General features: G+C 36.6%; 1 protein-coding gene across 6 annotated transcripts in view; it reads left to right on the top strand.

Annotated features, from left to right (window-relative positions):
* Positions 1-208: 208 nt before the first annotated feature.
* LOC115413777 (sorting nexin-14) overlaps positions 209-21,986 on the top strand; it is a 37,495-nt gene continuing 15,717 nt past the window's right edge. For 2 of the 6 annotated variants that reach the window (XM_030126860.1, XM_030126858.1), the window contains exons 1-19: positions 209-588; positions 761-943; positions 3,560-3,680; positions 4,544-4,617; positions 5,338-5,416; positions 5,496-5,539; positions 5,635-5,722; positions 5,802-5,886; positions 5,977-6,133; positions 7,858-7,933; positions 8,143-8,187; positions 8,314-8,394; positions 8,953-9,067; positions 11,237-11,392; positions 11,499-11,623; positions 13,289-13,347; positions 13,704-13,730; positions 15,210-15,359; positions 18,247-18,379. In XM_030126860.1, the coding sequence (XP_029982720.1) occupies positions 807-943; positions 3,560-3,680; positions 4,544-4,617; positions 5,338-5,416; positions 5,496-5,539; positions 5,635-5,722; positions 5,802-5,886; positions 5,977-6,133; positions 7,858-7,933; positions 8,143-8,187; positions 8,314-8,394; positions 8,953-9,067; positions 11,237-11,392; positions 11,499-11,623; positions 13,289-13,347; positions 13,704-13,730; positions 15,210-15,359; positions 18,247-18,379 (1,752 nt within the window). In that variant the 5' untranslated portion in view covers positions 209-588; positions 761-806. Of the gene's footprint in view, positions 589-727; positions 944-3,559; positions 3,681-4,543; positions 4,618-5,337; positions 5,417-5,495; positions 5,540-5,634; positions 5,723-5,801; positions 5,887-5,976; positions 6,134-7,857; positions 7,934-8,142; positions 8,188-8,313; positions 8,395-8,952; positions 9,068-11,236; positions 11,393-11,498; positions 11,624-13,288; positions 13,348-13,703; positions 13,731-15,209; positions 15,360-18,246; positions 18,380-21,986 lie in introns of all 6 variants that reach the window. The other 4 variants (XM_030126859.1, XM_030126861.1, XM_030126862.1 and 1 more) reach the window with 4 other exon arrangements.

Genomic DNA, 21,986 nt, shown 5'->3' with positions numbered 1-21,986 from the left:
GTGCTTAAAACTACAAAAAAAAAAAAAAAAAAAAAAAAAAAAAAAGCAATACTCACTTTTCCCGTGTAATTTCACTTGGAAAACGGTTGTAGTATTTACGTCCAAAAACCCTATTATTTTGAATTATGTAGCTAAAACTGTTTGGCGGAGGGATACAACAAATAAAGAACAAACAGTCACTCTAATAATTGTAGCTCCACTTCAGCTTTTACGTATCTTTCCCTCCATCATGTGTCAGTGTTGGTGGACTTCTGTGCTTAAAACTACACTGGCCAGTGGTGCTGGCTGCTGTGAGCGGAGGTGACATCACTGACAAGCAGGCAGCCGCCGTTGTTTGTCAATGGACCGAAATGACAGCCCGAGCACCGGAGCCTGTTAGCTAAACACTACCCGACTTTGAGGAGGGCCCGTGCGCAGACGATGCTAGGTTACCGTGGCTAATCCTCCTGTGGTTTACAGCTGGGCACTACTCCTCACATCCGCCGTAAATCGTAAGAGCCAACCTACGTATTTATTCTGCGAATTCATGATGGTGTCGCAGTTCATCTTCAGTGAAACACGGCTCATAACATCCACCGTACACCTACAGTAAGTGCTGGAATCAGTCCATAAAATCTCTGCAACCTGCTAGGTGTGTTATGCAAAAGAAATATGTTATTCAGAAGATAAATGTGCAGGATTTTGAGCGCACACATGCCGCTACACACCCATGTTTATTTATTTTTAGACCGTCGCTGCACATGGCTTTTCTATGTTTCAGCAAAATGCAGTAGATTAAACCTGCCCAAGCTCCAAAAGTGACCAAAATGGGATGCATCGCAGCTTATCTGCAGAAAATAAGACGCAGGATGAAGCTGGACCTGCTCAGAGAACTGGGCCGTCAGTATCCAGTCTTCTGTTTCCTGCTGCTGGTCCTGCTGCTGTCCACAGTGCTTCTAAACAGGTAAGTGTTCAATCAGTAGTGGGATATCAAGGGTGTCAAACTCATTTTAGTTCAGGGGACACATTCAGCCCAATATGATCTCAAGTAGAGAAAAATAACAACAGTGAAAAAAATGAAATGTAAGTAAAAGTTACATTATGAAAATGTTTACATCGACAAAGTTTCATTAAAAATGTGAATAACATGAACAGCTTGAAATGTCTTCAGCAAGGTAAGTGCAATTTAGCAATATTATGTCTTAGTTTATCATTTATACATGTATATTACAACTTACTGATCACTGTGGATCAGTGGTTCTTAACCTTGTTGGAGGTACTGAACCCCACCAGTTTCATGTGCACATTCACCGAACCCTTCTTTAGTAAAAAATAAAATATGATTTTTTTCAAATTCATGACACAGGTATATGTTTTACTGGTGCACAAAATGAACTGTGCATTAACATCACTGTGTTCAAAGAACAAAACCAATACAGTGCATGAACTTACAACAAATTACATACCTTTTCACAAAGAAATTACCTTTTTTAATACTACCACACTGAAATGGTTTTAATTTTTAACCTTATGTATTCCAATAATGAACTTATTGTATTTATGCTATTTATCATTTTTAACATTTTAACACACACCCATCACCTAATTTCCATCAGGCTACAATAATAATGAATATTTACTGCAAATCAGTGTGACATCTGCTGTTGTCGAGTGTGTGTCTTGACCTCCGCCGAACCCCAGAGACTGACTCACCGAACCCCTAGGGTTCGATCGAACCCAGGTTAAGAACCACTGCTGTGGATCCACAAATACATAAAACATTTAGTAACTGGCAGAACATTATTATTCATTCATTCGTTTATTTGTTTTGAGCAGAAGAAAAAATAAACATTTTTTGTGTACAAGGAAGTAATATCCGAGCAAATACAGTAATAAATAAAGATGATCATGACAAAATAGCAATTGCCATGTACACTAGTAATAAAATAAATTCAATATGTACTGCTCAAAAATGAGTGGGAAGAAGAAAACTTATTAAATCCTACCCCCATCTCACATTTATACAACATAACACATTACTTTATTATTAAAATTGCACTTAGTTCTCTTAAGACATTTCAGGGTGTTCAGGTTATTCACATTTTTTGTTTGTAAATGTAAACATTGTCATGTAATTTTACTTTTTTACACTAAAACAAAGTGAAAAATTTGGGGTTGTCATTATTTAAAGGTTATTGGCTGTATTTTACTGTTCTGACCCAGTTGAGATTAAATTGGTCTGTATGTGGAACCTGAAATATGATGATTTTTACATCGTTGATTGTAATATCTTCAGTGGAATTTTTTCATTTCGCAAATTCATCCCTCGGGCCGGATTGGACCCTTTGTTGGGCCAGTTTTGGCCCACGGGCCAGATGTTTCACACCTGTGTAGTATATGGTACCACAGACACCTTCTACTGCTCCCTATTCTGTAATAGTACTTCCCGTTTGAACTTTTTTCCCTCTGGCAGGCGATACAGAGCACTGTAGGCCAAGACAACCAGACATAAGAACAGTTTTTCCCCCAGGGCGTCACTCTGATGAGCACTTCATGAGCCATCCAGTGTCAGTATCCCCCTGACTCCAATTCACCTGCTCACAAACTTATATTTGCACCCTGTACAGGGTGGGGAAGCAAAATTTACAATATTTTGAGGCAGGAATCGAAAGACAGTGTATGACCAATTAGTTTATTGAAAGTCATGAGAATTTATTTGCCACAAGAAAATTTACATAATAGAACATGTTTTTATTCTATGTGTCCTCCTTCTTTCTCAATAACTGCCTTCACATGCTTCCTGAAACTTGCACAAGTGTTCCTCAAATATTCAGGTTACAACTTCTCCCATTCTTCTTTAATAGTATCTTCCAGACTTTCTCGTAATAGTTTTGCTCATAGTCATTCTCTTCTTTACATTATAAACAGTCTTTATGGACACTCCAACTATTTTTGAAATCTCCTTTGGTGTGACGAGTGCATTCAGCAAATCACACACTCTTTGTCGTTTGCTTTCCTGATTACTCATATGGGCAAAAGTTTCTGAAAAGGTATGGATAATAGTATTAGGTATGATTATGACATCAATATATGTTTGGTTTCAAAACAATTGACGTAGTGCCTGCTGAGAAAAAAACAACTAAATGTTCATTGTAAATTTTGCTTCCCCACCCTGTATAAAACTCTGTCTAATTTGCAATATAATAATATATACATAAACATATATTTTTAATAGACCAGATCCCTGTACACAACCGCTCACTGTATAAAAACTCCAATTTGCACTGAGTACATATTACAAGTCCATTGTAAATAATATACACTAAAACATATATGTTTTTAATAGACTCTGTACACATCTACCCAGTTATTCATATTTATCTTAACTATTCTCAACCCATTGTTGTCCTTGTCTCTAGTCGAATGTTTGTTTATATTAGGTCTATGTTTAAGTGTATTTGGGTTCATGTTGAAATTGTACGTCGTGAGCAAAGAAAAACCGAAGCCAAATTCCTTGTATGTGTTCACATACTTGGCCAATATAGCTGATTCTGATTCTGATTCTGACTCTGATTCACAGATATATCCACGTCATTATGGTGTTTTGGTCATTCCTGGCTGGAGTTGTCACTTTTTACTGCTCTCTGGGGCCGGAGTCTCTGCTGCCCAACATCTTAGTTTCCATTAAACCTAAGACTAAGGTAAGATAAATGAAGGCGTTACTGAGAGGAATTTGGTGGTGATGCTGAAAAAATATAAATTCATAGTATTTATACACAAAAATTAGCATGAGCTGCTGTTTTATTTCATCATGACATTTGCTGTAGTCATTACCAAACAAACTCAAATATGAAGAGTAATTTTGATTTTTGTTTATTTATACAAGGATGTCATGACACATTTAACCCATAAAGACCCAAACATCCACCACCGACCAAAAGCATCTACTGATCTAAAATGTTTAATAATTTCTGAACCACTAATCTTATCAATACTTGTAAATAATTGGTGTAACATACAGTTTGTCATCTTTTCATGGTCATCAGATATGACCCATTTGGACGTTCAGAGGCTCTGTAGTGAACATCAAATCACCGTCATCTTCTACAACATTGATTCATCAGTAAAACCCATGGAGTTGGAACAGTGACAGTGGATGGACACACTTTTTTTATGTTCAGTTATTGATATCTTTGCTGAAAAAAGTAACTTTTTCTTCAGTTCTACCTGTTTCTGATATTATAACACTCAACTTTAATCTGAGCTTTTATGAACATCTACATGATCAGTGAATTACACATAGGAAAGTACATGATTTACACTGATAAAAGCACAATAAGGAGAATCATATTACAATAAATGATAAATCACTTAAGAAAGGTTAAACAGAGAGAAAAAATGCATTTGGGAACTGCCACTAAAGTAGCACCAGGTCTTTATGGGTTAACCTTTATGATAAAACTACAGCTGTTCTGATTGATATTACTCTCAGTCATTTTTGATAAATTTTTGCTGTTTGTATGTTTGCCATTACTGCTTTGCTGTTAATGTAACTGTCTTGCAGTCGTACCAACAGGAGCTGTTTCCACTGGGCCATAGCTGTGCTGTTTGTGGAAAAATAAAATGCAAAAGACACAGGTGGGTTACCTGGATATGGTGTTTTACAGTGGCAGTTTAGAAGAAGCTATACCCCTGATATAATTTTACTGCATTGTCAGCTTTTATTTACTTTAGTCTGAATTACGGGTAAGGATAGGGTTTTAAAGTTTTAACGCTAACAGTCACAAAGGTCACACTGTTGTCTGTCTTACCCAAATCCTATTACATTTGTTTCATCAACATACTTTAATGTGATTAAAACCCAGTTGCTTATGTTCTGGAGCATGTCTGGAAATCGTTTATACTGTCTCCTAGTGGTCAGACAGGATAAAGATGGATTTTCTGTTTTTTACCCCTCGGCCAACTTCTGGCCAAAGGGGTATTGTTTTTGTTTTGTTGTCTGTCTGTGTGTCTGTCTGTCTATTCAACAACATAATTGCATTATCTGAAGAATGTGTTGAGATATCTGCACCAAATTTATATTGTGGATGCACCTTGGCATGGAGCAGAAGCCTATTGAAAATGTGTCACCTTGACCTACTTTGTCAAGGTCAAATGTCCTTGTGCAGTTCTAATATCTGAGTACTTTCAAATATAAATATGTATGTAATAAGTTTTACACAGATACAATCTAATCTCAATTATAGGGCAGTAACTTTCAATAGAGTCTTACACTATATTTGGCCGAGGGGGATTAAAAGTGCGCAGCTCGTTACGTTTTTAAAATGTGACTTTTCTGCTTGTTTGATTTACTGACAGGCCGACTTTATTATTGGAAAATTATCAGCCGTGGCTTGACCTGAAGATTCCATCTAAAGTTGACACTTCTCTTTCAGAGGTAACAATGCTCAAACAAGCCTGAAATACTGTTATCACTTTAAACTATTAAAATGAAACTGTTTCTTTTTCAATTAAAGATTTTAGAGCTGGTTCTGGAAAACTTTGTTTATCCGTGGTATAGGTAAGTCATACTTCTGTATTTTCTGCCAGCTCTAATACACAGTGTAATGTCTTTATTTATTTTATTCAGTGTCATTTGTCATCTTTTATCTGCAGAGACATCACTGATGATGAGGCGTTTGTTGATGAGCTTAGAGTGACTCTGCGCTTCTTTGCTGCTGTGTTGGTCCGTCGAACCCAAAAGGTGAAAAACAACTTTTATGTATGAAGGTGGAATATGATTTTATGAACATGAATGATTTCAAATCCATTTGCTCTCGCAGGTCGACGTGGCATCCCTCATCACAAAAAAGCTTCTTAAGGTTTCCATGAAACACATTGAAATAATTACCAAAGCAAGACAAAAAGGTGAAACACATACAATTTTTTGCTGATCATAAAATAAATAAATAAATAAATGAAAATGCAAACACTGAACTGTTCTGCTCGTGTCTGCAGTGAAAAACACAGAGTTTCTTCAACAAGCTGCTCTGGATGAATATGGTCCTGACCTTCATGTAGCCCTTCGAAGCCGCAGAGATGAGCTCCTCTACCTGAGGAAGCTGACGGAGATGCTCTTCCCTTATATCCTGCCTCCCAAGGCTACAGACTGCAGGTAACAATGCTTTATCCACTCAATATCCATCACAAAGCAAACACAAAGGAAGTTTTAAGGCTCATATCCTCTCAGTTTGAGTATGGTGATGTTTATACTTGCATACTTTAGCTGCAGCTCCAAAGACATTTGATACTGTTTATCAATCTTCACTACATTACTTATGATAATTGTAAATGCTTTTCATTGTGAGCTAAGATGCTAATGTTAGGTGGCTCACAGTCTTTGTAAGATATAAAAGACACCATATGTTTATTTATTTATAAGACATTTATTGTTTTGTACACCCTTTTATCAGGTTCCACATGTGAAATATTAGTGTGAGTTAGTTAGCTACATCCATTTTTGCCTACAACCATGGTCACAACCTGTACAATGATGTCTTTGTGGAGAACTCAGGCCAGTTTTGTCAAGTTCTTTAGTTGCCTCTCTTCTATTTGTTCACTGTGGTAACAATGTACAACATTAGCTACTGTTACACAGAGGTGGAAAATCCTAGCTCCATAGAGTAGAAGTCCTACCATGTATTTGTTTCAACCGCTCACTGAACCGACCCATTTTAATGAGCACAACTCCTCATCCAGGTGAGTGGGATAATTAGTGGAATTTTAAGTAAACAGGTTGAACCAACCACCAATTATGGGCCCCATGACAGCATAATCATTGTGGACCCAACAGAAATTGACTATCTTCTCAATCTGTCTGACTGGGGATAGGGGGGTGGGGTGGGGAGGTATGTACGTGGGGATGTGGTCCATAAGCAATGTCACTTATGATTGCGTGAAAACAAAACTGAAACTTAACATACTTTCAACGTTCGCCTCCCGACTTATACACCTCTCTGAGACAGCGGATGTTAGATGAAATTTTCACAACTTCTGTATCCACTGGGCCCCCTCCACTGCTCTATGGGGCCCCCCCACAAATACTGGGCCCCATGAATTTGTCATGTTCACCCCCCCTTATCGGTGCCCCAGGGTAGAACCAATACTCAATACTCAAGACTTTTTTATTTAGGAAAGCTTTTGGTTGATGAATTTATCCTTTTTATTTATTTTATGAAATTATTCTTATGTTGTTTTATTGCCCCCATTTTATGTACAGCACTTTGTGATTTTTATCTGTGAAAAGCGCTTTACAAATAAACTTCAATTACTTACTTACTTACTTACATGGGAGGACTTTTTCTCTGTGGAGCTGGGATTTCCCACCTCTGCCGTTACATTGGACATGGATTCAGCTAATGTCAGCATATAAACACACCAGTATGAGTGAATGTTACACACTGAACCTTTAATGTGTGCACAAATAATGACATTATGCTGCAGATGCCAACATCAGACAAACCAAGTTTTAGTTTCTGTGCATCTGCATCTTAAAATTAATAGCAGAAAGAATATGCTCTTTATTTTTATCCTTAGGGCATTTAAATGGTTTAGTTGTCTCTCCTTATTTCAGTTGATTATTTTGTATTTTAATGACTGCAATTATTCTTCAGGCTTATTTTGTTGAGTGTTCCTTTTATTATTTTCACCACTTTTTTTTATTTTTTTACTTGACTTCACCTCATTATGTATTCAGAGTAATGATTGATTGCATGATTTTCCCTCTAACTGTCCCTCGGTCTGACAGTAATGACACTAAAATGCAATGACAGATCAGTTTTCGCTCTTCGCTTCCTCATTTTCTGATTTCCTGCCCTCTTATCTTGTCACTCCTCTCAGATCTCTTACTCTACTGATAAGGGAAGTCTTGGCTGGTTCTGTCTTCCTTCCTTCACTGGATTACTTGGCTGATCCTGTGAGTTTAGACACATTAGGGACATTTTTCACAAATCTATTGTCACTTTAAGCAACAACAGACACACATTTGTTCAGTCTCCCTGCTAATAAGTGTTATGTATCATGAGCATGCACATGGAGCAGATCATTTGTAGTGTTCATACAAGAAGTATTAACAAATTATTGCATGATTCCTTTGTACTAAGTTTCTGTCTATTTTCATTTCAGGACACAGTGAATCATTTACTATTAATATTCATCGACAACTCTCCTGTAAGTTATAGTTGAATTTTTTTATTCATATGTATGGTGTTTGGGGGATCTGTGCTGATCTAGCATGCGTTAGTACAAATTGTATTGCAGTTTTTGGGTGAATAAGATCTGTTTTTGTCCTTATAGCCCGAACGAGCCACAGATCCAACTTCAGCCTTGGTTCCTTTCCTGCAGAGGTACTCCGATATTCGCAGTAAGAAGCCCTCAGTGAGTATTTCCATTAATCCAGGGGTTCAGTGACACTATTGAAACCATATGTATGCATGCTCCAAAATAATATCTAGTACCATAATGAGAACTTGAAAAAAACTGTCTAAAGAGTAGGACCTTTGTGAATCTACATCACACCGTTATATACTACTCAACTGTGATCAAACTATAAGAAAATGAGTATGCAGAGGCTCAAGGTAGCCTATAATGATGCAATGAGGTTGCTGCTTCGTGTCCCTCGGTGACATAGTGCCAGTCAACTGTTTGTGACCACAGGAGTGCCAACTAGTGAGGCACTATTAAGACAGTTGATGTTTAGTTTTATGTGTCGCCTGGATACATCAGAGAACCACTTATTAGAAGCCCTAGGCAGCCCCCTGAAAAGCTGCTATCATTTCGCTTCTAAACTGAGACGGCATTGATGCAATAGTCTGTAAATCTTATAATGTGCACACATTCTGTATCTCATTTTTATTCTATTTATTCTGTATATTGTGTACTTGCATTATATGGACTTGTGTCTGCAATAAAGTTTATTATAATCTGTCTGAACAGGTGCTAAAGCTGGAGCTAAAGGAAATCAGAGAACAGCAAGACTTGCTTTTTCGTTTCATGAACTTCCTCAAGCAAGAAGGCGCTGTTCATGTGCTTCAGTTCTGCCTTGCAGTTGGTAAGTTTGTCCCAGACCCTTCACATTTCTAACTTACAATTCGCTACTTAAATCCATTTGTTGAAACCTTCCTAATCACAGTGAGACAACACATTGTCTAAAATGTAGGTTTTCACATTTAAGGGCCACCTCATTTTGTCTGGAGTTTCAGACTTTTCAGTTTGTTCCAAGCCAAATTTGCAGGTATGAAACTTCCTCTAAACCACAGCACAGACCAAATGATGGAAACATCAAACTGAACCATGGTTTAGTTCATTTTCAGTGCAGAGATGTTTTATGGATGATGTGGACTTTTAGGCCAATTGCAGGTCATTATGCGAGGCTATACTCACTGAAAAAACGTAAGAATTAAACAAAAGACAGAAAGGTAAAATGTGCTGAATTAATAACATGCCAATGCTTGTCTATAAACTAGTCAGTGCCAAATATAGGGAGACACAGCACATGTAGATGAAAAAAATAACATGATGCAACATAATAATAATAAAATTTCAGTATTTTCCACCACAAATTGTTACACATTTTTATTTACATTAAATTTCTCATAAGTAGGGAAGCATAATTTTAAACATAATCTGAAACAGATCTGGTTTGACCAATCATAATGTCACATTACTAGAAAGTGGTTCAAAAATACTATGAAAGCAAAGATAAAATGTATCTTTTTGAGACAGCTCTAAATCATATATTTTAAACAGATATTAGCAAAATTAATGCCTCTATAGTCACTACAGTATAATCCTTGACACTACTTGGCTCAATGAGGCCCTCTGCTGACATAAGAGTGAGATTTAGTTTTGAAAAGAACATAAATCAGTCACAGTTTTAGTATTAGCCATATTTTTGCATCGTGAATAAATGAAGTAGAGTGAAACATACAGATGGCTACTAGATCTTAGTAAACAACTACAGTCTTAGGTGGCACATGTCCTCCTAACTTAAAATAAAACCACTTGTAACTTAAAATTATGTAATTAAAGGCCAGCTGTCTTTGCTTAATTTCTATCAAATAAATGAGTTTTAGGGATTAAAATTAAAACTATGTTGTGAATGTTACAATCAAATGCAAATTGTTGTCCTTCCTGTCTTCTATCAGATATTTCAGTCCTTTTTGCAGAAATTGGTATTATTTCTTTTGGGGTTTGACTAGAGAAGGAGATACCCTGAGCTTCAAAGAAATCATCAAAATCATATCATGCCCACCATGCTATAACAGCTCAGTCACTCTAGAAGTTGGTCCAGAGCACAGGCGTCAAACATACAGCCCGAGGCTCCAATCTTTGAATTTTTGAAATGCAAGAATTACTCTGAAGATGGCAACAGTCAGGGGTGTTAAAATCTTTTTAGTTCATATTCCACATACACACCAATATGATCTAAAGTGGGTTAGACCAGTGAAATATTATCATAATAACCTTAAAATAATGACAACTCCAAATTTTTCTGTTTTTGTTTCAGTGTGAAAATTTAAATTTCATCAAAATATTGACATTTATAAATTATCCTTTCACACAAAATGTGAATAACCTGAACAAATATGAACAACCTGAAATGTCTTAAGAGAAGTAAGTGCAATTTTAACAATATTCTCTCTGTTACTAAATGTTTTGTGTATTTGTAGATCAACTGTGATCTGTAAGTTGTAATGCACATGTGTGAATGATCAACTGAGGCATAATATTGTTAAAATTGCATGCTAAAATTTCAGGTTGTATTCACGTTTTTAAGGATACTTTGTAGATGTAAACACTTTAATAATGTAATTTTACTTTTTTCACTCTTATGTTACTGGTCCAGCCCATTTGAGATCATATTGGGCTGAATGTGGCCCCTGAACTAAAATGATTTTGACACCCCTGGTCTAGAACTTCTAATCCTTAACTAAATATCATGCACACTCCTCAAAATCAAAGGATGGCCATTTTTAAAAAAAATTGCTAAACAGGAATTTTCTCATGCGCCTACAAAGTAGATGTCGTTACACTAAGCACTAACCTAAAACAACCAAACAGCTGAGCTTTACTAGACTTAATAGTGTTTTACCTGTTGTGTTGCAGAAGAGTCTGCACAGACATAATCTGAGCTGGAGGTCTAGTCAGTTTTTAGCCAGTCATTAATAAAACTCTTAGACAAGCCGTGCCTCATTTATCCAACTCTTTTACCCCACAGAGGAATTCAACGACAGGATACTGTGTCCAGAGCTGTCCGACTCAGAGAAAATGATGCTGCACGAGGAAGTGAAGAAGATCTACGAGACCTACTGTTTGGACGAGAGCATCGACAAGATCCGCTTCGACCCCTTTATAGTGGAAGAAATACGCAATAGTAAGAGCCTGGATAGCCTTTCATTGTCATTAACATAATAATAATAATCATTCTAAGACTCTAAGCTCTGGTTTTTTGTTTTTTGTTTTGCTTTTTTACTATCCAGTCGCTGAAGGTCCATATGCAGAGGTGGTGAAACTCCAGACCATGAGATGTTTGTTCGAAGCCTATGAGCACGTCCTGTCGCTCCTGGAGAATGTTTTCACCCCCATGTTTTGTCACAGTGATGAGGTTAGCATCGTCATTATAGATAGATGGACGGATGGACAGATGGACAGACTTTATTCATCCCAAACTGGGAAATTACAGTATAGCAGCAGCATGACACACATTCAATAACAATGTAATGCCACGGCAAACATGAGTAAACACAAATAATGTATAAGAGCAAACGCTTTACACTCTACACTATAAATTAAAATAATACAAAAAGATTATGACATGAATAACCCTCTGTCATCTGGGTCACACATAACCTAACTCAAAGGCTGCTGCAATTCTGTGTGTTTTTCACAGCAGCTTCACTAAAACGAAAGGAAAAAACTAAAAACTATGCAGTGCTGTCATTCCACAGTAATGTCCACTTTTGGGATGGCAGGATGTCTTAAAATGTTTTTTTCCTATCATTTAAATTTAGTCCACCTTATTGTCATTTGTATGAATTCATATAAATGATAACTTAATGATTTTTTTAAAGATTTTTTTTGTGCTTTTATTTCTTATAATGAAGATAAAACCAATGACAGTTAAATTTTAAAGTGCATCTTACAAAATGACAGCTGCTGTGAATCAAACTGCACCAACTACATCATGTAATTTAACCTATTTTTATTCTACTTTTTTTTTTAAAATTCTCTAAGAATAAAGTAGGTCATATTGAGAGCTTAACTTAACCTAAAAACCAGTAATAACAGTAAGTTCAATTAAAACAGGAAATAGGTAAAAATCAGTCACGGGTTGTCATCAATATGATGTTTAATGTCAAAATATGAAATTTTTGTTATCAATGACCCCAGTGATATAACTCCAGTACCCATACTGTCATTATTATATGTATTTTACAGCATTAACTTATATTTGCCTGTTGTTGTATATCATTAACATCATATATTTGATAGTTATGTGTACATTATTACATTATTGGTAGAATCTAACCTCTCTATATGACGATACACTTCAGTAGTATGTGGAGTTTTTTTTTTTTACAACTTTTATTTTTTATTTCAACATTTAAAGGGATGCTTCTAGACGTCACCTCGTCATATATCTGATTGCAGTGTGAAAATCTATGAACTGTATTGATGTAGTATGAGCTAATGTTCTAACAGTCAAATTACATCAAATTTTCACCTCCTAAACGCCCATAAATGTAGAAAAACTGTAATTTACACTTGCCGTGCTTTAATATCTACATCCACCTCTTTCAAACTCGAAAATAATCTGAAGCTGAAATCAATACTCTGTAATATAATTATATCGGTCAGATGCTGGAATTGGGTTTGATTTTCTCTAATCTCTTTCGATCTCTTGCCCACCAACCACTGCCCGCCATGTCATCAATCCCAGACGCGGGTCTGACCAATGAGCCGACACTGGCGTTATGCCAAGCTGCCAAGCCAGATTTCACCCCTCAGAGGGTGTTTCATTGAATACTGATGGGTGGACCCAAGCACAGCGATTGTCCACAGCAGGCCACTGCCCTGCATGAATGGAGTGTCTAGACAATAATATGATATTATTTGACGTTTGGTGCCACTCACTGGTTAAAAAAGAAAATGCACACTATTGAAGCACTGCGAGGTTGAAATACACAGCTTTTCCTTATGTGCCCTGTTTCAGATTCTACATGCACAGTCCTGATATTTTTTATATATCTCTTTATGTTTTCATCTTTAGTATTTTCGCCAGCTTCTTAGAGGGGCCGAGTCCCCTGCCAGGAATTCCAGGATGAGCAGGTAGGTTTCATTTTAATACTGTGTGTTTGTGTGTGTGTTTCAGTAGGAGCTGTTTGTAATCTTACATTAATTCGTCAGCTAGTATTTGACTCATGTCTTTTGAGGTCACACTAGACATGTGACTCAAAAATAAAAAAAAAACAAACAATTACTTGTCCCTTTGATATTCTCAGAATTTCACTTTTGGCTTATTTATATGTACATAGCATATTAAAAAATAAAAAGCAACAAAGAAACTGACTTTAAAAGTCAAGTGGACTTGAGAGCAGGGATCATCTGTCATGTTTCTATCGCGGGGTATGGTGTGTATGTGGCCACCAGGCCCTGCCACTAACTCCTTGTGCATATTGTTCCAGAAATAGCCTCAGTTTGGATGACATTCGGTGAGTATAAGGCATCAGTGTGCTGAGCAAAACAGTGGCTGGCTGAGCAGTGCTGCTGCACGCAAGATATACAAGTCACTTCATTCTTGCCTGACTGGTCTACAGACAGAAAAAGATGCTGTTTTGTGTCTAAAGAACATGACAATTTGCTGGGCCTGCTGCAATCAGGGGTTCCATTCAGTGAGCACGAATTGAATGCAAATGAAAGAAAATGAAGAAAACTGACAATGCATCATGTCAAATACTGCATTATGTAACAATCACTCAACAAAATGTAATAATTTTCACTTCATTATGCAATAATGAACATATCTACAATAATAATAGTAAAAAATATGATAGTAAGAAATATCCAGAATGCAGTATGTAATATCTTTCTGTGCATTTTGCAATAAAATTTGCAGTGGTTATTATTACATAGGCTACAGGAGTAGGACTTCTAGCAGCTCTAGCAGCTTTTTTGCCGTTTTTTTTTTTGGGGGGGGGGGATGTCAAAAGACCATTACAGTAGTCAGCACTGCTAGAAATATAAACACAAATTAATATATCTGAGTCAGCTAAGAAAATATGATTCAAAGCTAGAGTTATATTCTCAAACATTTTGTGAAAACTCAGTAAAATAATAATAGCTACAAAAAAAACTCTATCAAGGAGTCCTGGCTAAGGAATGATTTTGTAAAATTGACAGAGCAACTCAAGGAAAGGACAAAAGATTTTATCTCAGGAGATTTGGTGTGGTTGAGTGAAACAAATCATTATATATAATAAACATGTGTTTATAGTGATCATGAAATCAACTGGCCTAATCATGTTGATTTGTATTATATTAACTATTGCAATATGCGCATTACAAAGTACAGATGTTATTGCACAGTGAAGTGGAAATTTGTTAAAGCTTATTGAGTCATTACATGATGCAGTGTATTTACATAATGTGTTGTTCTGTTGACCTTAATCAGCTAATCATAGCCTGAATCATCAATTAAATTATCATTAATCATCATTAACTAAGCTAGTGAAGAATCATGCTGCTGAACACGTGTGTTATCCAAAGGTTTAATGTTATCATCTTTCCAAGCACAGTTTCTTGCTCCAAAATTGCAAAGGGAGTGCATCAGGAAGAACACTGGCTGATCTGATTTAATTTTTTCATCTGGTTTAGGGAATAATCTTATAAAGAAGGCAGGTTTCAAAGCAGCATGAATCATGCCATCTGAAGGGGATAGAGACAGCAGATAATGGCTATGACTGGCTCGTAGTAAACAGTGGAAAAGTGCAGAAAGCTCATCCTAAACCCCCTTCCACTCTGCCGTCTGTTCGCCCGTTACTCCATCTCTGTATTGCCACCACCGTGCTGTGTCTGCGACTGTATGTCCACTCTGATCCTGTAAAACCACCACACTGCCTGCCCTGGTATGATCCACGGTCCTTTCCCTCCTTTTCACGCCCCGTGGGGACGTGACCCTGTTCTGCTTTTAGTTCCTGGGACTGGAGCCCTGAGTCCCCGTCCTCACTGTTCACCACCGCCTCTGGCAGTTCTTCACCTGCATCCTTTAACTCCCTCCATGCCCAGTCCACGTTCACAACTTTCCCATATGGCTCGCTATCTCACCGCCACTCATCACCCAAGTAAGTTAGGGCTCATTCATGTGTCCCCAGTCGCTCTGTGTGGTGTCATACCCGTCCAGTCCACGTTTCCCCCACCTGACCCCAGTCCCGGCCAGCCGCCTGCATGGTGGGACCGATGCATGGGACCCCTCCTTTGTTTGTAATGTGCCCCTCTTTTGACTTTTCAGTGTTGTTGAGGCCAAAGACGTTTTTTTGTCCTGCAGTGACATTTCATTGTTCAGTTTCTATGCATGGGCATGGGTTTTATTTAGCAACGGGGGGAGGGACGCATTAAACAATGGAAATTTAGAGCATCAAACGCATCAGTTCCTGCATTCTGGTGAATTTTTATGCACTAATTTGTGCCATTTCTGTGTTAGTTTTTGGTGGAAATATGAAATTCAGACAGCAGGTGACAATTCCTAATATAATGGAATATAAAGCAGTAATTACTTTGAAGGATTTATTCTCTTGTGTGTGAATGTTTCTCACTCAGGGCTATGGAAGCTTTGAGCGCTGTGATGACTTTTGATATTGTTATTTGACTTAAACTATTCTTAGTTCCAACCCACTATTAACACAGAATTTTAAAATAGTTCAAAGAAACTTTAAACAGAAATCAGCATAGTTTCAGTTTCAAATGATGCTACTTCTCATTCTTTGAAGCACACATGATTTTATTTATCTTTGTTATTTGTTGTATTGTTCATTAATCCAGGTATTGAACTTGATCACCTCAAATTCACATTTGCATGTTACCTTTTTTACCTTTTTGAATAAAAAAATATTAATGTTTGAGTACCCTTTAAATGCACAAGAAGGGTCAAAAACCTACCTGTATTCATTTTATTTCATGCATGACTGAAAGTATGCCATCATTTAATGTTTTATATATGTATTAAACATCCTGTTGCTTTTTAATTGTTTCTTTCTGTACAAATTCTTGTTTTGGATTTCTGTGTCAATTTTCCCAAGTATTTTTTTGTTTGTTCATAAAGTAAGGCAAAAAAAATTTCAAATAATGATTGGTGGTAATCAAAAACAAATTATTCAATGAATACTTAACAGTGACATTAGAAAATGATCAGTCATAAGTTATTCCAGACCATCAGCCATACATGAAATAACACTAGAAATGAATACAGGTCCTTCTTGATCCATAAAATGTATTAAAAGGGTTTTTCACGGCATGTGCGTCAAAGGACTGATGTGCTTATTATCAGGACAAAGCAGTCTGTTCAGGGTAATATCGTATTGTAAGCATCGGCAGAGTTTCTCTGTTTCATTAGCAAATAGAACACCAGGTCTGTAACAGCAGCTGTCATTACCTCTCAGTGCTGTGTCAACACATACACTGCAAAAATCAAAATCTTACCAAGTGCATTTTTCTCATTTCCAGTCAAAATATTTCATCGCACTTAAAATAAGACATAATCACCTGAAGAGTAACTTGTAAGTGAGATATAAGAAGTTATTTTTAGACAATAGATCTTGAAAATCTTATTTCAAGAAATCTTACCAAGATAATTTTCACTTGTTCCGTTGGCAGATTTTATTTGCTTGAATTAAGAAAAAAAAACAAACAAAAAAAAACACTGCCAATGGAACAAGTGAAAATGATCTTGGTAAAATTTCTTGAAATAATATTTTCAAGATCTATTGTCTAAAAATAAGTTCTTATAACTCACTGAAAAGTTACTCTCTAGGTGATTATGTCTTATTTTAAGTGTGATGAGATCTTTTGACTAGAAATGAGAAAAATACACTTGGTAAGATTTTGATTTTTGCAGTGTATATGTACATATTTTGAGTCTTTTGTTTGGGGAAGTACCATACTTAAATGACCATGGGGTACCAATTTACATCATGATGCATAAATCTCATTTTCATTGAATTGTAAGCTTTGGAAGGTGTGTTTCAGCAGGATGTTCAGCACTTTCTGCATATTAAAAACATACGGCATATACACTCCTGATCAAAATCTTAAAACCAGTTGAAAAATTGCAAGAATTTACATTTTGCACTGTTGGATCTTAAGAAGGTTTGAAGTAGAGTTTCAAAGTGCAAAAAGAAGAAATGGGAGAGAAACAAAAAAGCAATTTATTGAAAACAACAGTTAAGATGAAATAGGCTGTTCCTCAGCTGATCAAAAATTTAAGACTACAGCCTTTAAAAAACAAAATCTGCACAAACGTGGATTCAGTGTCATTTTCTGTCAGATTTTCTGTCTGTCTGTCCATCTTTGATCAGGAGTGTATCTGTTTTGATGATTTATTTATTTATTTATTTATTTATTTTTTACGAATATTGAAGGTAACTTAAAAAAAACACACATTTGGATCGAATTTATCCGAGAACCTTGAAGCCTCTTTTGCAGGGATAATTACATTTAGAGCCTATTATTCAGTGGTTGTATAAGCTCATAATTCATCTTCATGTTTTGGAAGTCCTCCCCCTCAAATCTTCGCCTGTGCTTGTATGTTTTGTGTAGTGGGTTTATATGATGGTACAGGCATTCGCTCAGAGTTTGCCTTTACTGGTCGACCAGGTTATTGATCATAGATTTTGATCATGGAGGTTTGTGATCCCCTTCAAACCAGGCATCTGTTCATGAAATCACCGCTTTGTTGCTTTGTTTGCTTTTCTCTGTGCGCTTAATGAACCTGACCATTTCATTGTGAGGTGGCTGCAAAGTGATGGTTTCGCTACTTTTCACTCCCTTAGGCTTTTCTTCCCATGTACAGTCATGATACCTCGACGCAGTGTGCTGCTTATTTTTCCCTTCCAGTCCCCCCTCCTCTACCCTTTCTTACCCTGTCACTCCTCGCAAGCTGCATGCGCTTTGCTGAAGCCATGCCCTATCAGCTTCACCTCGCATTGTCTGATAACCTCCATGTGTGGCCTGCAGGAACACGTCAAAAAGGGGCGAGTCCTTCGGGATCAGCCGCATTGGCAGCAAGATCAAAGGGGTGTTCAAGAGCACGACCATGGAAGGAGCCATGCTGCCATCGTATGGGCTGGTGGAGGGAGAGGATGACATGGTGAGGAGGACATGAGTTCAACACAACACCTATATTTAGATGATAGAATTAGATCAGCCTATTATGTGTGTGTGTATGGTCCTCATTATTATAGTTTTTATTAGATTTTCTTTTTCCTCATAACCATCTTAACTTCCCTTCTCTTACCAACAAAATCTACTGTAAAAGGTCAAAGCAAAGTGAGTTATCACTGTAGTGACCACATGAGGGCGCAAGAGAGAAGGGCTGGTTTTAAGCTGTAATAGTAGGAGGGGTAGTAGAAATGGGATATGGAAAACCTACATAAACTACTATGACTATATCTGTCTATCTATCTGTCTGTCTGTCTGTCTGAGTCTATATGTCTGTCTCTCTCTGTCTCTGTCTACAGTATGTCTGTCTCTGTCTCTCTTTCTCTCTCTGTCTCTCTCTGTCTCTCTCTGTCTCTATCTATGTCTGTCTCTGTCTCTCTTTTTCAATCTACTGTATCTGACTCTCTATGACTATCTATAAAATAATTAGACCGTTTTTACTTGGATGATAGTGAAGTGTACAATATGAATCAGAAACTAACACTTGCTTCCATGTGTTGATAGAAATAACAGTGTGTCAAAGCTCTGTGACACGTCTGAACTGTCTGACCTGATCCATGCAGAACTGTTCATAAAGTCACCAAACACCTCCAGTCAGTTACAGTGCAAAGTGTGAAAGATTCAGAGCAGCATATCATCACTACAGTCTACAGGTTCCTCAGATGTTAGACATTTAACCTCATAGTCTCAAGAGAGGGCCAATGTCAACTTTATGGACATTATGGAATAAAAACAAAAGTTAAGAAAAATTAACAATGTTTTTGTGTGTTCAGGCAAAGTAAAAATAAATCCTTTTAATACAAGCTTTGAAATTGTTTTAAGAAAACTCATAAGATTTCAATACATTTGAACAGGTAAAAAAAAAGTATTTTTAGTCTATAAAACACTGATTTGTGATTTATTTTAATGGATGTTCAAAATATTCATCCCAACAACCTGAAAATCTGTGGGTAGAGTTTATCATTCTATGAAATTATTATTATTTATTTATTTATTATTTATTTGTTTCAAGCAGAAGAGAAAAAAAACTTTTGTGTGTACAAGGATCTAATATCAGAGCAAATACATTAATAAATAGAGGTGATCAAGACAATATAGCAATTTTCATGTATACTAGTAATAACAAAATAAATTTAATATGTATTGTGTGAAAAGGAGTGGGAAGAAGAAAACATTAAATCCTGCCCCCCTCTCATTTATGCAACATAACACATTATTTTTCCTTCCTTAATGATAAAGTTACATTTGTTTAGACTCCTAATAATGTAGATAACAGATAGTAAACAGATTAGGAAAACTGATATATATTACAACTATCTAATTGATAGTCTGCATAACTTATAATACAATATATTTCAACCATAATCACGTTCCAACACTGGTAATGGAAGTGACACATATCAACATGATAAACAAGAACAAGCACATACCAACAAAGGTAAGAAAGAGCCAAGGAATTAACATTAAGCCCTGCCCTCTCTGTACTATGACCAGACTGTACATTTGTAAAGTGCTTTAAAACTGTGGATATTTTGGCATTGCTTGTGATGAAGATCCAGACTGTTCCACAGTTTCGCCCCACATACAGACGTGCGTCCTCACTCAGACCTTGGCTTAGGCATTTGTGTTACATTAGTGATGCTTTATTTTAACAGAAAAATGACATAAAAACATTAAACTGCAGCTGAAATAATAACCAAGATGAGTGGTGGCTGACCGACTGACTTCATTTGTGTTAATTCTCATCTGTCTCTGCTACGCTGTGGTTACCTTCCCTTTTCATCTAGTTTTTGACAAACACACTATGACCTCATACCTTCGTCTTGCAAACACATGAATGTCATCAGTTTCCCACCATGATTAGTTTTCCATCATGGAACCTGTTCGTGCCTGTGTGAGTTTAGGGGTTTGTTGAAAGTGGCCACGTTTCAGTCCTGGTTTAACAACTTTAAAGGAGTGATATTTTGCTTTTTTAAATGGAATTATGCATTTTAAAACATTTCCTTGTGGTCTACATAAACTGTAAATGCTATGCTTGGGTCTGAATTCTTCATTAATTCAACTCCACAGGTCCATCTTCAACCCTATTTCTGAGTAATGACACCAGAAAGGTCGTTTTGAGCGCTGGCCCTTTAAATGCAAATGAGCCACTTCACGCCCTGTCCCGTTCAGCCATTTGTGTTCATTAATACATCCAACAACTGAACATTTCAAGTAATCGGCTTGAAGTTTGGACATGTTTTCAGTATGGACTACAACCACTGCTGCTGATAAACAATTATGTTGTACTCGGAGAAATGTTCATCTGAAGTATGTGCAAATGTTGTGACGTAACTAGATATAGACGTAACAAATTAAGAAGGAATTGAAACAGGTTGTAGAAATCCACTCAATTTTTGCTGGAATGAATATAAAGATAGTTTTGCAGCACCTGGAGGGTTCAAATTCAAACTTTTTGAACTATTAGGGTCCGAATACACAAATAAATGAACCAAAGACTAATAAAAGTGGGTTTAGCAAAATATGACCCCTTTTTTAAAATGTGTAAGTATATGTCCTTAGCTGGTGTTCTTTGTCTTTGTCAGAGTCCACAGGTTTGTGCTGGAAAATGAATCCCTCAGGATCTGCTGAGTTGTTCTGACCGACTCATTTATGTATCAAATATGAGACAAAGAAGAACCATGTACATAACTAGAAGCACTCGGAGAGCGCAGACCTCCGCCATGGCAGATCAGTGGGCTCCCGTGCCCCCCCACCCCACCCCTGATCACCACCAAAATTTAATCATTTGTTCCTCGTGCCAGTGTCAACATTTTCTGAAATTTTCATCCAAATCCGTCCATAACTTTTTGAGTTATCTTGCACACGGACAGACAGACAAACAGACAAACCAACACCGGCAAAAACATAACCTCCTTAGTGGAGGTAAAAAGGATAGCTCTTAAACTTATCAATACATGCATAGTATATTGTCGCTGTCAGAAACCTCCTATGTCCAAAACAGTTATTTTTCAGGAAACTGGACAAATAATGTATATTCTAAATAAATGAATGGAGTTAAGAGATGTAGTCACAAGCCATTTTCAACACTTTTCATTGGTTAAATATTCTTAAAACCATCAGGCCAACATGAAGACTGACCAATAGAATCGTTTAATAACAAAAAAAAAACAAAAACAAAAGTGGACTGACAGTGACGATCCTATTCAATCCAATCCAACTTTATTTGTAAAGCACTTTAAAACAACCGCAGTGAACCAAAGTACTTTACAGAAGAATAAATATAACCAAAATAAAAGAATAAAATACAAGAATAGATTAAAAGACATAGAACTGTACATCAAAGAAAACAGTGCTGTACAGAAGAATAAATAAAACCAAAATAAAAGAATAAAATACATGAACAGGTTAAAAAACATAAAAAGCGGTACAATTTTAAAAACAACAAAAAATAAGAACAATAAACCAATACCAAATGAAACAATAGAGTAAAAATAATACATTCAAACATCTCGCATGGTTTCAAAAGCTAAAGA

This window comes from Sphaeramia orbicularis, chromosome 22 (genome assembly GCF_902148855.1).
Source record: "Sphaeramia orbicularis chromosome 22, fSphaOr1.1, whole genome shotgun sequence".
NCBI classification, from domain to species: domain Eukaryota; kingdom Metazoa; phylum Chordata; class Actinopteri; order Kurtiformes; family Apogonidae; genus Sphaeramia; species Sphaeramia orbicularis.
This window is presented reverse-complemented; position numbering and strand designations above follow the sequence as displayed.